This window comes from Leucopleurus acutus (assembly GCF_964270905.1).
Source record: "Leucopleurus acutus genome assembly, chromosome: 7".
In the NCBI taxonomy this organism is placed as follows: Eukaryota; Metazoa; Chordata; class Mammalia; order Artiodactyla; family Delphinidae; genus Leucopleurus; species Leucopleurus acutus.
Window position 1 is genome coordinate 101,020,133 of NC_139150.1, and position 16,029 is coordinate 101,036,161.

The window sequence follows — 16,029 nt, forward strand, 5'->3', positions numbered from 1 at the left end:
AAAGCAAAAGCAACAAAAGCAAACATAAAAAAGTGGGACTACAAAGCTTCTGCACAGCAAAGGGAACTGTTAACAAAATGAAAAGGCAACATATTGAATGCGAGAAAACAGTTGTAAATCATGTATCTTATAAACAGGTAATATTCAAAATATATAAGGAGCTCATACAACTCAATAGCAAAAATCCCCCAAACAATCCCATTTAAAAATTAGCAGAAGTTCTGAATAGACATTTTTCCAAAGAAGACATACAGATAGCCAATAGGTACATAAAAATATAGTCAACATCATTAATCATCAGGGAAATGCAAATCAAAACCACAATGAGATATTGCCTCACACCTGTTAGAATGGCTATTATCAAAAAGACAAAAAAAGAATAAGCGTTGGGGAGGATGTGAAGAAAAGGGGACCCTTGTGTACTGTTGGTGGGAATGCAAATTTGCGCAACCACCATAGAAAACAGTATGCAGATTTCTCAAAGAGTTAAAAATATAACTACTATATGATTCTGCAATTTCACCTCTGTGTATTTATCCAAAGAAAATGAAAACGCTAACTAAAAAAGATATAAGCACCCCATGTTCACTGCAGTATTATTTACAATACTCAAGAAATGGACACAACTGAAGTGTCCATTGATGGGTGAATGTATAAAGAAATTGTGGTATATATATATATATATATATATATAAACACAGTGGAATATTATTCCGCCACAAAAATTTAAATCTCTCCATGCATGACAACGTGGGTGGACCTTGAGGGCATTATGCTTGGTGAAAAAGTCAGACAAAGAAAAATACCATATGATCTCTCTTATATGCAGAATCTAAAAAAAAATTTTAAGAAAAAGCTCATAGATACAGAGAACAGATTGATGGTTGCAACAGGTGGGGTAGGAGTGCAGGATGGGTGAAATGGATGAACTGTTTTGTATGGTTTTGGTTTTCAGTTTAAATAAATTGAATAATATTTTTTATTTAAAAAATTAAATAAATTAAAGACCCTATCTACAAACATAGTCTTATTCTGAGCTACTGTCGGTTAGGATTTAAACATATGAATTTGGTGGTGGAGGAGCACAATTCAGCCCATAACAGGCACATAGGAAAAATACAAAATCATCTAACGTACATGTAAATAAGTAAATAAAATAAAAAGGAAGTTGACAACCTGTCCTCAAAAATAGTCTGTCAATTTCCCACTAAATATCAAGGAGTCACAGAAAAAGATGAAACAGCAATTCAGGATAGGATCTCTGTGCAATAAATGATATCATAGAGACAACTGGAGAAATATGAATGGGGTCTGAGGATTAGCTGATAGTACCCTTTGGATGTTAATTTTCTGATTCTGAAGGCTGCATTTAACTATGGGGGTAGAATGTTCTGGTTTGTTGGAAACCCCCACTGAAGCATTAGGGGTGATGTGCATTCTGTCATTGACTTGTTCTCAGATGGTTCAAGGAAATGTGTTTAGTACGGTTTTTGCAATTTTCTGTAATTTGAGAGTGTTTTAAGTCAGGATGTTAAATTTTAAAAAGAAGAAGACTGAACCAAAAACAAGTTATGTGGAGCCCAGTTTGACTGGCTGGATCCAAATAAGACAAAATGCAGCCCTCTGACACATAAAATTCTTTGAAGAACGTAGAGACAGCTGTGCTAATGTGTGTCCCTCTAGTCCTCCCTTTTCCAGGCTGGGCCTCCTCTGAGTTTAGGAAATGGCTGCGTCCTCTTTTTCTGCTCACACAATCCTATTGCCTCCTATGCTCCCGGACTTGCATGCTATGACCTGCTAGATTCACTTAGTTCTAGCAGGTGTTCTCTGCAAATGAATACAGTTGGTTATTTCTTCCTTTCCAATCTTTATGCCTTTCTCCTCTGACTTAGAGCAATGTCCAGAACCTGAGTAGAATCATCTTGTATCTGTTTTGCTAAGTAGTATTTTTCAAGGAATTTGTCCATTTTATTCAAGTTGTCAAATTTATCAGCATAAAATTATTATTCATAAGATCCCCTTATTATCCTTTTCATGGCTGCAGAGTTTGTAATAATATCCCATCGTTACTTCTTTATATTGGGTTTTTTTTTTTTTGCTTTTTTTCTTTTAAAATTTGGTTTATTGATTTTATTTTATTCATTTTGTTGATTATTTCAAAGAATCAATGCTTGGTTTGTCAATTCCTTTAACTGTTTGTATTCTATCTCATTGATTTCTACTCATATCATTATTTCCTTCTTATTCTTTTGAGTTTAATTTGCACTTATTTTATGGTGATTAATGCGGATCTTCCAGTCACTGATTTTATTTTATTTTTTAAAATTTTACTCCCTATTTCTCCCAACCCCCTCTTCTTTTAACAGAAGGAAGGTCTTTAATTGCAAACTACACAGTTTACTCTAAGCACTGCTTTAGCAGTCTTCCACAAATTTCCATGTGGTATGTATTCAGTATTATTTATTTTGAAATTAAAAAAAATTCTCTTTTGATTTCATCTAAGAACCATGAAAGCTTTGGAGGTATGTTGCTTTAAACTCAAATTTTGGAGTTTTTTTTTCTAGAGATCATTCTTGACTAGTAATGTAATTTCATTGAAGTCAGAGAACAGAGTCTATACAATTTCATTGCTTTTAAACTTATTTAAACTTTTTAAAATTGTCCAGAATGTGGTCTATGTTGATGAAAGTACCTCGTTCGTCAAAAAAGAATGAGACTTCATTAGATGTTGCAGTGTGCTCTCTGAATGTCAATTAAGTCAAGGTGGTTGACAGGTTTTTTTTGGTTCTTTTTTTTTAAGTTTGTTTTTAATTTGGTCGTGCCGCAGGGCTTCCGGCATCTTAGTTCCCCAACCAGGGAGTGAACAGGTGCCCTCTGCGGTGAAAGCACAGAGTCCTAACCACCGGACTGCGGGGCAATTCCCATGGTGGTTGATAGTGTTACTACCCTTTCTCATCTTCATTAAAGGGTGATATGATAGTCCTTTAATTTCATCAGTTTTTGCCTTATGTATTGATATTTTAAAGCTCTACTATTAGGCACATAATATTTATGATTAAGATGTCTTCCTGATGAATTGACACTTTTAACACTACAAATGGTGCCTTTTTAAAAATCTTTGGTAACATCAAGTGAAAACTTGAAATTGACTCCATGGTGCCTTTGGACCTGGGCAATCCCTCAACAGGACATTCAGTTACCTCTGTTCTGTTCCCAACCTGCCAGTCATATTTCCCACCATAAATACCCCCTAGAACAGGACAAGGACATCATACCAGCATTAGTGCAGGCATCTTAGAACCCATGTGCGTTCAGAGGAGGCACGTCTGGAGCTTGCTGAGCAGCCCTGTGCAGGGACAGTTCCGGCCACAGGGAGCTGAGGCAGAGACACAAAGACACCCCCGCACCCCCATAAACACCACCAAGGTCACCAAGGTGAAAAGAGCCTGGAGGGGCTGCAAGACAGAGGTGACAATGCTACTGGTGGCAGGGACACTGATGGACATGGGGTGAAAAGTCCACACGGACAGGATTACAGACAAGAACGAAGTCAAAGTAAAAGGGGGAGGGGGTGCGCAAGGAGGAGGCTTCCTAGTGTGTAATCCCCACTGCACCCTGTTTGAGGGACCCGGGTGTGGTGGAGATCTGAGGCTTTGCCGACCCACAGACTTGTGTGTCTGTGGGGGCGGGGTGTGTGTGTGTGTGTGTGTGTGTATGTGAGAGAGAGACAGAGACAGAGACAGAGGAGGGAGACAGGAGGGCTGCACTGGAGCAGCAGCGTGGGACAAAAGAGAAGGTAACGAGGGGACTTCCTTGGCAGGCCAGTGGTTATGACTCCCCGCTTCCACTGCAGGAGTCAAGGGTTCGATCCCTGGTTAGGAAACTAAGATCCCACATGCTGCCAGCATGGCAAAAAAAAAAAAAAAAAAGAGGGAGGAAATGAGAAGGAAGGAGGAGATGTGGAAGTGTGTTAAGTTGAGCCCTGTGTAGACTCTACTGACCCTGCTCTGCCCAGAGATGAATCATGAGCAGGGATTTCCCTCTCCTGCTTCCCGCCCCCGTCGCTTCCTGCCCTCCCCCCCCCCGCCCCCCCCTTAGACTGCAAAACAGTCTAGTTTGATCTTCACTCTCTCTTTTTCCTGATAAGAGTCAACCAAACAAACACTACCCTTTGCTTGAGGAGACAAACACACCCTAAAGCTACACCGTTAACTCTTTTTTTTTTTTTTAAAGATTCTTTAAATTCTCTAGTGTTTTACAATTTTCAAACATTTCACACACGTGTGATTTCATATAATCCCATAACAACACTTCTTTTCCCCTTATCCCTATATTGCCCCTCCCTGATTCCCTCTCCCTACTGGTAACCACCAGGTTGTTCTCTATATGCGTGAGTCTGGTTCTTTTTTGTTTTATTCACTAGTTTGTTGTATTTTTCAGATTCCACATATAGGTAATATCATTCAGTGTTTGTCTTTTACTCCTAACCTGAGCAGCTGTGACATAGTGCGTCAGACTTGTTCTCAAGGTCTTCTTGTGGTCTGAGGTCTGTTTCTTCTGAGATTTTTGTGGGTTTTGGATGGTTGTTGTATAGGTAAAAAGACAAGCTACGTTAACACTAAAGCCTTCCGCCTCCTAGCTCAGGGCAGCCATTAAATAGTTTTTCCAGGATGCACACCTTACCTGTTTGATCTCAAAATGGAAATCAAAGTAAAAGCTTCACACCCTTTCCTCCTAAACTAAAGACAGAGCCCCTGGGGTCAGCTGTATGATTACTGGTGGTTTACCCTGTAAGCCCTGTATGTTGCTGTGGAAGAAAGTGCCCGGAAGGAATTTGGCAAATTGCTCACAGCAGCCAAGAACCGGTGCTGAATGCAACGGAGGATGGGAAAGCTACTTATCTGTAAAAATCAATGGGAAGAATAGATGCAATGAGCATGTTTTAGAATTTAAACAGAGGCATAAAAGGGGGGAGGGGGAGGGGAGGGGGAGGAGAGGGGGAGGGGAGGGGGAGGGGAGGGGGAGGGGAGGGGAGGGGAGGGGGAGGGGAGGGGAGGGGGAGGGGAGGGGAGGGGGAGGGGAGGGGAGGGAGGAAGCTGGGAAGGAAAGGAAAGGAGAGGGAGGAGAGAGGGGGTGCGAAGCGGAGTAAGGTAATGAGAGGGAAGGGCTGGGCCATATCAAGGCTTGCTAAGGAGTTTTCAACTCTTCTCTCTGGAATTTACTTCTGGGGCAGCCAGACAAGCCTAGGAATGCGGGCTTTTCTCCCTCTGGGCCCGGTCGGTCCTGCCGGGTCATGACTCTGCTTCTTCTCCCGACTCTGCCCACTGCTGGTCCCGCTCAGACAACCCGGGCCGCAGGTGACTCGGGCAGGCACCCCACCGTGTCCCCACGTCCCGCCCACCCCCTTTCCCGGCCGCCAAGCGCGCCTTCCGGAGCCAGGATCCGCGATAGGAACTCACCGACAGCAGGACACCCGAAAGGACGAAGATGAGAGCCCTGGGGCCCCGGAACGGAGGCCTGGGACTAGGAACCGAGGCCCGGGAGCCCGAGGCGGCCGGCGCGCTACGTCCCCGCTGCCTCGTGCGGTTGGGGAGCGCTCGCTGTTCAGGTCGCCTCGAGGTGACAGCCGGCAGCGCCATCAGGGATCGAGAGTGTCTTTTGCTGAACGCGGGAAAGTCCGCTTCTGATTGCTAGTTGCTGGAAGTCTGCGGGATACCGCGGTTCCGAAGCACCGCTCTCGCGGGTTTGGGGTGAATGAGGAGAGCTGGTGGCCCCGCCTAGTCTTACGCGGGTATTGCGCAATCAGTGCCGGGCGAATAAGAAGCTCCTTCTTCCTCTGAACTGGAAAAAAGACGGAGTTGGCGTTAAAAACCCTTCCTGAAGCGGGTCCCTTACCAGGGCCAACGACGCTCCCGAGCTACCGCTCTGGGCTTCTGACTACAGCCTTCTGCCCATTCTCAGCTTCTGCTCCTTCCACCCTTATTGGCAGGGTGGGTGCATGAATATCACTGCCTTCAGAGTCACTTTGCAGCTCTGTCCCAGTGCTAAGCTTCTGAGCCAGAGGCTTGATCTTAGCGTCTCAGTAACCAGGTGCTTGGCTGGAGCAGACACTCAATGAACACGTGGGTGGACAGAATGAAGGTCGCAGAGGCAGCAAGCGGTGGATCTGAATTCAGGTCACCATTAGGCTCCCGACCTCCCCCGTCACCACCTTGCACGTTCCCGTAATTCCAGGTCTGTCATCTGACTTTCGCACTCAGGACTTCATGCCATCTCTTCTTAACCCTGCTGCTCCTGCAGTCAGGCAAGCTGGAGGAATCCACTTTATTAAGCCTTTCTTCGGGGTTTTCCTTCTCTGTAGATTCTTTAAAACCCTTGGGAAACAAAACTGCTGGAGACTAATTGGCACGTGAAACCAAATGGACCAAGAGGGGGGTCCCTACGTGGGTCAGGCCCTTCCAGCTGTCCCTACACACTGGGCACTCTGCTGGGCCCAAGTTCTGTGGAGTCCAGTATTCAGAGAGCGGCACAAGGCTAGGTCCTGCTCACAGGGTGACTGAAGGGCTGGGGACTGAGTAGGAGAGAAGGGAACCTGGGAGCCTCCAGCTCCACCCCTTGTATCAGTTTTGTGAGGCCAGGGTAGTAGGAATTAAAATTCATTCTTCTCCATATGTTTATCCAGTTGTTGCAACATCATTTATTGAAAAGACTTTCTTTTCCCATTGAATAATATTACTGCCTTTGTTGAAATTCAATTGATTATACATATGTTCCATTTCTGGACTCTATATTCTGTTCCATGGATCTATTAATTTTCTATCCTTATGCCAATACCATGTTGTCTTGATTATTGTAGCTTTATACAGTGTTGAAATCAGGTAGTTTAAGTCCTCCAACTGTTTTTTTTTTCCTGGAATTGTTTGCATTTCCATATAAATTTTATATAAATTAAAATATTCAATTAAAAAATCCTGTTGTGAGACCTACTAGAGAATGGACTTGAGGATACGGGGAGGGGGAAAGGTAAGCTGGGGCAAAGTGAGAGAGTGGCATGGACATATATACACTACCAAACGTAAAACAGATAGCTAGTGGGAAGCAGCCGCATAGCACAGGGAGATCAGCTCTGTGCTTTGTGACCACCTAGAGGGGTGGGCTAGGGAGGGTGGGAGGGAGGGAGACACAAGAAAGAAGAGATATGGTGATACATGAATATGTATAGCTGATTCACTTTGTTATAGATCAGAAACTAACACACCATTGTAAAGCAATTATACTCCAATAAAGATGTTAAAAAAATAAAATCCTGCTATGATTTTAAGTGGCATTGCATTAAATGTGGTGATTGATGAGAAGAATTGACATTTTAACAATATTGTTTTCCAATCAATGAGATGGTTTTGTTTTAGATCTTTCTTACTTTATCTTGACAATATTTTGTAAGCTTTCTGTGTACAAATTGTACACATCTTTTGTAAATGTATTCCCAAATGTTTTTGATGCTATTTTCAGTGGAATTGGTTTAGATTATTTTATTTTCAAATTGTTTTTGTGCTGATGTTTAGAAACACAACTGATTTTTCTGCATTGATCGTGTATCCTATGATATTGCTAAATTTATTTAGCAATATTTATGTTTAGGATATTGCTAAATTTATTTAGCAATATTTATGTTTAGGATTTTCTACATAAGCAATCATATTGTCTGCAACTAAACGCAGTCTTACTTCTCCTTTTCCAATCTTTATTCCTTTTGTCTTTCTTGCTTAATTGCCCTGGCTAGGACTTCCAGTACAATGTTAAATAGAAATGGTGAAAACAGAATTGCTTGTTTTATTCTTAATTTTAGAGGGAAAGCATCCAATATGTCACTGTTACATATGAGGTTAGTTGTAGCGTTTTCATAGATACCATCTATCAGATTAATTAACTTCCGTTCCAAGTTTGGTATAAATTTTTATCATGAATGAGTTTTGAATTTTGTCAAATGATATTTTTCTACATCTATTGAGATGATCTTATGGCTTTTCTCCTTTATTAAAATGATGAATCAAATTGATGGACTTTAATATGTTAAACCTACCTTGAATTTCTGGGCTAAATTTCACTTGTCATGATGTATTGTCCTTTTCACATATTTGCTAGATTTGATTTGCTAACACTTTTCTTAAGGATTTTTTGTGTCTGTATTCACGAGAGATAATAGTCTATAATTTTCTCCTTCTGTGATGTCTTTGTAAGGTTTTGGTATCAGTATCAAGCTGGCCTTATAAAATAAGCTCAATTTTCTTGAGACTTTTATAAGATTGGTATTATTTCTTCTGTAAAGGTTTGATAGCATTCACCAATAACACCACCTGGACCCGAAGGCTATTTGTTTATGATTTTGTTTGAGTGTGCCTGTGATTTTTGATAATAAATTCAAATCTTTTAATAGATATGGTGCTATTCAGATTTTCTATTTGTTCGTGTATTTGTTTTGGCAAGTGACATTTTTCAAGGAATTTGTCTCCTTTATCTAAGCTGTCAAATATACCGGCATAAAGTTGTTCACACTATTCTCATATTATCTTTAATGATCATAGTGATATCCTATTATTCTGACTTTGGTAATTTGAGTTTTCTCTCTTTTTCTTGATGAATTTTGCTAGGGATTTATAAATGTTATTAATCTTTTCAAATAACTATGTGATCTACATTAATTTTCTTTCTTTTTCAGGTTCATTTTCTGTTTCTATTTCATAGATTTCTTCTCTTTGTTTTTACCTTTCTTCTACTAATTTTGGGTTTATTTTGACTTTTTCTATCTTCTCAAATAGCAAATGAGATCATTGATTTTAACCTTCTTTTATTTACAAATATAAACATTTACACTCTCTAACCCTTACTCTAGCTGCTTCCCATAAATTTTGATATGTTGCAGTATCATTATCATTCAGCTTGAAATATTTTCTAGTAGTTTCTCCTTTGATTCATGGATTATTTAGAAGTATGCTCTTTAAATTCCAGATATGGAAGTTTTTTAAAAAATATCTTATTGTTTTTGGTTTCTAATTCAATTCCTCTGCAACCAGAAAACATACTCTGGTACAATTTCAAACCTTTTAAATTTATCAAATCTTGTTTTATGGCCCAGAATATGATCTACCTTAGTGAATATACCATGTGCATTTAAAAGGAATGAGTACTCTACAGTTGTTGGGTACAGTGCTCTATAAATGTTAATTAGGTCAAAGTAGTTGAGGAATTTTTCAGTACTTCTATGACTTTACTGATTTTTTTTCTCACTAGTTGTTCTATAAGTTGTTGAGCAAAGGGTGTTAAAAATTTCTATGACTGTAGATTTGTCTATTTCTCCCACTAATCATGTCCATTTCTGCTTCAAATCTTTAAAGCTCTGTTATTAGGTATACACATATTTTTGAGCATTATGTCATTCTGATGAACTGACTCTTTTATCATTATGCATCCTTCTTTATCTTTGCTAATATGCCTAATATTGAATCTACTTTGTTTGAAATAATGAGAGGCACACCAGCTTTCTTATACTTACTGGTTGCATTGTATGTCTTTTCCCATCTTTTACTTTCATTCTATCTAGAATCAGGAATTTGGGATTAAAATATACACACTACTATATATAAAGTAGATAACTAACAAGGACCTAATGTACAGCATAAGGAACTATACTCAATATCTTATAATAACCTATAATGGAATAGAATGTAAAAAAAGAATATGTATGTATATTTGTTAAAAAAAATTAAGTCCATATGCTTTAGACAGCTTATAATTTCAGCTGGCTTTTTTTCCAGTTGGAGGATCTCAGCCTTATAACTGGAATGTTTATTCTAGTTACACTTATTGTTGTAGCCTTATTTGGAATATACGATCTGCCACAATTTCTTCATTTTGCCCTTGTTTTTAAAAAATATTTTCACTGGATATAAATGAATCATGACTCAGCAGGTTCCTTTCACGGCTTCAAAGATTCTGAGCTCCACTGTTTAAGTCAGTTGTCATTCAGTGGTCTTACAAATGCAAAAAAAAAAAATGTTTTTCATGCACAAAGCCACTGACTATGCTGTGCCCAGGTGGTATCTTCTTTATATTTATCTTTCTTTGGCATTTTCTGAGCTTTTTGAATTTGTAACTTGGTGTTTTGCACTACACGTGAGAAAATTACAGCCATTTTTTTTCTCATTCGTTCAGCCATTTGTTTTCAGTCTCCAATTCCAAATATATTCCATGGTATTGTCCCAAAGGTCACCAAGACTCTGTTCCTTGTTTCCTTTCAATTTTTTTTTTTAACCTCTGCTTTTCAGATTGAATGGTTTCTATCAAATCTCTCTTCAAGTTCACTCATTCTTTCTTCTGCAATATTCAAACTCTGTTAATAACATTCAAGTGAATTTTTTTCAGATAATGGAATTTTCAGTTCTAGAATTTCCTTTTGGTTCTTGTTTTATAGTCATCACTTGTATGCTGAGATATCCTACCTTCCATTCATTTTAATATTTTCTATAAACCAAACATATATTTTAAAGCTCCCTAAAAGAGACTCTATTATGAATTAGAGTTAAGAACCACTGGAAAGACATAAATTTTACCTGGAAGGAAGAGATATGTAATGGGAAGTATCAGTAGCAGACAATGTGAAAATATTTTTTAGACCCGGCATACTTAATTTTATAACTATTTATTGAGAATTGATTATGTACCAGACATAATGCATACAAAGATTAAAATATGCAGTACCTCCTCCAAGAGACTTGCACTCTAGTAAGGAGACAGTAAAACAATTGTAATAAAGTGTGGTATTGACAGGACATATTAAAAATGTTCACATCACCAAGGACTTGTATTTTTACTTTGGAGGGAAAAAACCTTGGGATAATCAGGAGAAAGAAGGTAGAGGAGGAGAAGAGAAAGGAAGAAAAATGAATAGAGAAGGTATCACACCTTATTTACAAGGAAGGCTTAAGGGAAACCCAAAGATGACAGAGAATAGATAAACAAGCACAACAGACAAAATTTTAGCCTCTGACAGCAACAGCTACGGCAAATAGTAAACACATTCTAACCCCTAGCCAGACAAAAATACAACCTCACACTAAAGGCCTACTCAGCTCAGTTCTTTTAACAGGTACATCATGTCCAGGTTTCAACAAAAAATTACATGGCATACTAAAAGAAAAAAAAAAAAAACCCATAGGGTTTGAAGAGATAGAGCCAGCATGAGAATAAGACATGGATGTGGTGGAGATGTTGGAATTATCACACCAGGAATTTAAAACAACTATGAATAATATACTAATGATTCTAATAGGAAAGTGGACAACATTCAAGAACAGATAGGAAATGTAAGCAAGGAGATGGAAACTTCAAGAAAAAATTAAAAAGAAATGCTAGAAACAAACAAACACACAAAAAAACCCACCGTAACAGAAATGAAGAATGCTTTTCATGTGCTCATGAATAGACTGGGCATGACCAAGGAAAGAATCAGTGAGCTTGAATCAATGTCAACAGAAATTTAGAAAACCAAAGTGCAAAGAGGAAAAAAAAGAATGAAAAGGGCAGAACAGAATATTCAAGAAGTGGGACAATTAAAAAAGGAGTAACATGTACATAAGGGGAATACTGGAAGGAAAAGGAAAAGAAGAAATATTTGAAGCAATAATGACTTCAAATTTCCCAAAATTAATGACAGACACCAAACTAGCAGAACACCGAGCAGGATAAATACCTCCAAAATTCTATACGTAGGCATACCATTCTCAAGCTGCAGAATACCAAAGAATAATAGAAAATCTTAAAAGAAGCCTGAGGGAAAAAGTACCTTACCTATAGAGGAGGAAGAATAAGAATTATATTGAGCTTTTCTTCAGTAAGCAAGAAGGAAGCGGGGTAAAATATTTAAAGTGTGAAAGAAAAAAATCCCACCAACCTAGATTTCTGTATCGAGCAAAATTATCCTTCAAAAGTAAAAGAGAGGGCTTCCCTGGTGGCGCAGTGGTTGAGAGTCTGCCTGCCGATGCAGGGGACACGTGTTCGTGCCCTGGTCCTGGAGGGTCCCACATGCCACAGAGAGGCTGGGCCCGTGAGCCATGGCTGCTGAGTCTGTGCGTCCGGAGCCTGTGCTCCACAACAGGAGAGGCCACACAGTAAGAGGCCCGCGTACCAAAAAAAAAAAAAAAAAAAAAAAGTAAAAGAGAAATAACAACTTTCTCAGACAAAAAAAAATTGAGGAAGCTTGTTGCTAGTAGACCTGCCTTGCAATATACATTTTTTAAAAAATTTTTTTTCAGAAAGAAGGAAAATGATATAAGTCAGAAACTCAGATTTGCATAAAGGAAGAGCTTTAGAGAAGGAATAAAACAAGGCAAATTAAAATCTTTTCTTTTACTTCTTTTTTTGTATAAATACCTTTTAATTTATTTAGATCTTTCTTATTGTTTTAATATTTATTTATTTGGTTACTCCGGGTCTTAGTTGTGGCTCACAGGCTCCTTAGTTGTGGCATGCGAACTCTTAGTTGCGGCATGCATGTGGGATCTAGTTCTGTGATCAGGGATCGAACTCAGGCCCCCTCCATTGGGAGCATGGAGTCTTAACCACCGTGCCACCAGGGAAGTCCCTACTTCTTTTTTTTTTTTTTTGAAAGAAAATTTTACATTCAACTGTTCTTTATTGAACACTGACTATGGACCAGTAACTATTTAGACTCTGGACACCCAGGGCGAACAACAACAACAACAAAAGACTGTCATCATGCAGCTTATCCACTAGTAAATATAATTATAATACACTTTCTGATTCTGCAGTGACAACTGTTTTTTAGTTATATTGCTATAAAATTTAACTATCTCATTCAGATTAGAGACAAACTATATTCTAAAGTTACTTATTCTTATTTGATCTAACAGATAACAGTTTGTTCAAAATAATTCTAGCAAAAATGTATCTAGTGATTGTAACTTCTCAATAAGTGAAATGAATGAAAGTAGTGTTATAAGGGTTGGGAGGAAGGAATTGGGATGACACTGCCATAGGGTACTTGCACTACCTGTGAAGTGATATAGTGTTGTTAGAAAAAGGACTTGGATTCGGTTTTTTTAATTTTATTTTTGGTTGCATTGGGTCTTCGTTGCTGCGCTCGGGCTTTCTCTAGTTGCGGCGAGCGGGGGCTACTCTTCGTTGCAGTGCGTGGGCTTCTCATTGCAGAGCGGGTGGCTTCTCTTGTTGCAGAGCATGGGTTCTAGGCCCACGGGCTTCAGTAGTTGCAGCGCTCAGGCTCAGTAGTTGTGGCTCGCGGGCTCTAGAGCGCAGGTTCAGTAGTTGTGGCGCACGGTCTTAGTTGCTCCGCGGCATGTGGGATCTTCCCGGACCAGGGCTTGAACCCATGTCCCAAGCATCGGCAGGCGGATTATTAACCACTGTGCCACGAGGGAAGTCCAGCTGGATTAGTTTTAAGTGCATATTGTAAACCAAAGGACAACTACTCAGAAAGTTTTAAAAAAAATGTAAAACAGATGCTAACAGAGGTTAAAAATGAAATCATATAAAATGTTCAGTTAAACCCATAGAAGCCAGAAAAAGTGGAAGTCAATACGAGAAACAAAGAACAAGGCAATGAATAGAGAATAGTAACAAATATCATAGATACAGAATTCAACTATATAAATAATAATTAAAAACATCGGTGGTCTAAATACCCCAACTAAAAGACAGAGACTGACAGAGTGGATAAAAACAAACAACACTCCACTTTATGATGTCTGCAAAAAAAGAAAAGAAAAGAAAAAAAGCGATGTAGACACAGATAGACAAAAAGTAAAGCTGTAGAGAAAAATATACTAACATTAAAACTAGAACGGTGGAATGCCTATATTAATTTCAGACAAAGCAGACTTCGGAGTAAGGAAAATCATCAGGGATAAAGAGGCGCAACATGCAACGAGAAAAAAACGTCAATTCTCCAAGAAAACTTAGCAATCCTTAATGTGAATGCACCTAACAACAGAGTGTCAAAATATACGTGAAGCAAAAATTGACAGAAATGCAAGGAGAAATAAATGAATCTACTATTATAGCTGAAGACTTCAGCAGCCTCTATCAGTAATGGACAGATCCATCAGGCAGAGAATCAGTAAGGACCTAGCTGAGCTCAACAACACCATTCATCAACTGCATCTAATTGACATCTATAGTCTACTTTATCCAACAGTAGGAGAATACACATGCTTATCAAGCTGACATGGAACGTTCAACAAGATAGATCACATTCTGGGCCATAAAACACCCTTTACCAAGTTTTAAGGAATAAAACTCCTACAATGTCTGCTCTCAAACCACAATGGAATAAAACTATAGAAATCGATAACAGAAACATCTAGAAAATCCCCAGATACTTGGAAATTAAACAATAATTGCTAAACCACACATGGTCGAATGAGAAAGGATTTAGAGAAATTAAATAAATTTAATTAATTAATTAATTAAAATAAAAAATTTAATTAAAATAAAATTAATTAATAAAAATAAAATTTATTAAACTTTGTGGGCTGCAGCACAAGCAGTGCATGGAGGGAAATTTATAGCAATGAATGCACATGTCAGAAAAGAAGGAAGATCTTAAATCAATAATCTAAGATTCCACCTTAGAAAACTAGGGAAAAAAAGAGCAAGTTAAATTCAAAGTAAGAGGAAGAAAAGAACAAATAAAAATTAGAGCAAAAAGCAATACAACTGAAAACAGGAAATTAGTAAAGAATATCAACCAGACCAAGCTGGCTCTTTGAAAAGATCAGTAAAATTGAGAAATCTCTCGCAAGTTTGAGGGGATGGGGTGGGGGGGAGAGAGAGAGAAACAGAGACCATAACTATTGATCCCAGGGATGCTGACAGAATAGTAAAGGAATATTATGAACAAGTCTATGCCTATAAATTTGATAACCCAGATAAAATGGACAAATTCCTTGAAAGAAACAATCTACCAAAACTTACACAAGAAGAAATAGACAATCTGAATTGGCCTGTATCTATTAAAGAAATCAAATCAGTAATTAATAAACTACCCAAACAGGAAGCACCAAGCCCAGATGGGTTCACAGCTGAGTTCTACCAACCATTTAAAGAAGAAATTATTCCCAATTCTCCATAATCTCTTCCAGAAGATAGAAGCAGAGGGAATACTTCCTAACTCATTCTATGAGGCCAGCATTACCCTAATATCAAAACCAGACAAAGACATTACAAGAAAAGACAACTACAGACCACTATCTCTCAAATATAGATGCAAAAAGCCCCAACAAAATCTAGCCAAGTGTAAGAATTATATACCATGACCAAGTGGGATTTTCCCAGGTATGCAAGGCTGGTTCAATATTTGAAAATCATTCAGTGTAATCCACCACATCAACAAGCTAAAGAAAAAAACTGTATGTTCATATCAAAAGATGCAGAAAAGCATTTGATAAGATCCAGCACCCATTCATGATAAAAACTCTCAGCAAACTAGGAATAGCGGGGATTCACCAACTTGATAAAGAACATCAACCGAAAACATACAGCTAACATCATACTAAATGGTGAGAAACTAGAAACTTTCCCCCTAAGATCGGGAACAAAACAAGCATGTCCCCTCTCACCACTCTTTTTCAACACCATGCTGGAAGTCATAGCTAATGCATTAAGAAATAAAAGGTATACAGATTGGGATGGAAGAAATAAAACTGTATTTGTTTGCAGATGACATGATTGCTTATGTAGGAAATCCAGAAGACTCAAAAAAAAAAAAAAAAACCCTCAATGGAACTAATGAGCATTTATAGCAAGGTTGCAGGATACAACATTAACATATAAAAGTTAATTGCCTTCTTACATGCCAGTAATGAACAAGTGGATCTTAAAATGGAAAACACAATACAATTTACATTAGCACCCCCAAAATTGAAATTCTTAGGCATAAATCTAACAAAATATATTCAAATCTGTATGAGGAAGACTACAAAGCACTGATGAAAG

General features: G+C 38.4%; 2 protein-coding genes across 3 annotated transcripts in view; both read right to left on the reverse strand.

The window, feature by feature from the left end:
- The window catches only part of LOC309963928 (tumor necrosis factor receptor superfamily member 10A-like), a 33,235-nt gene extending 27,546 nt beyond the window's left edge, over positions 1-5,689 (reverse strand). For both annotated transcript variants that reach the window (XM_082842471.1, XM_082842470.1), the window contains exon 1: positions 5,460-5,689. In XM_082842471.1, the coding sequence (XP_082698597.1) occupies positions 5,460-5,639 (180 nt within the window). In that variant the 5' untranslated portion in view covers positions 5,640-5,689. The remainder of the gene's footprint in view (positions 1-5,459) is intronic.
- The window catches only part of ENTPD4 (ectonucleoside triphosphate diphosphohydrolase 4), a 424,151-nt gene that overhangs the window by 199,644 nt on the left and 208,478 nt on the right, over positions 1-16,029 (reverse strand). The gene's annotated exons all lie outside the window — the stretch shown is intronic.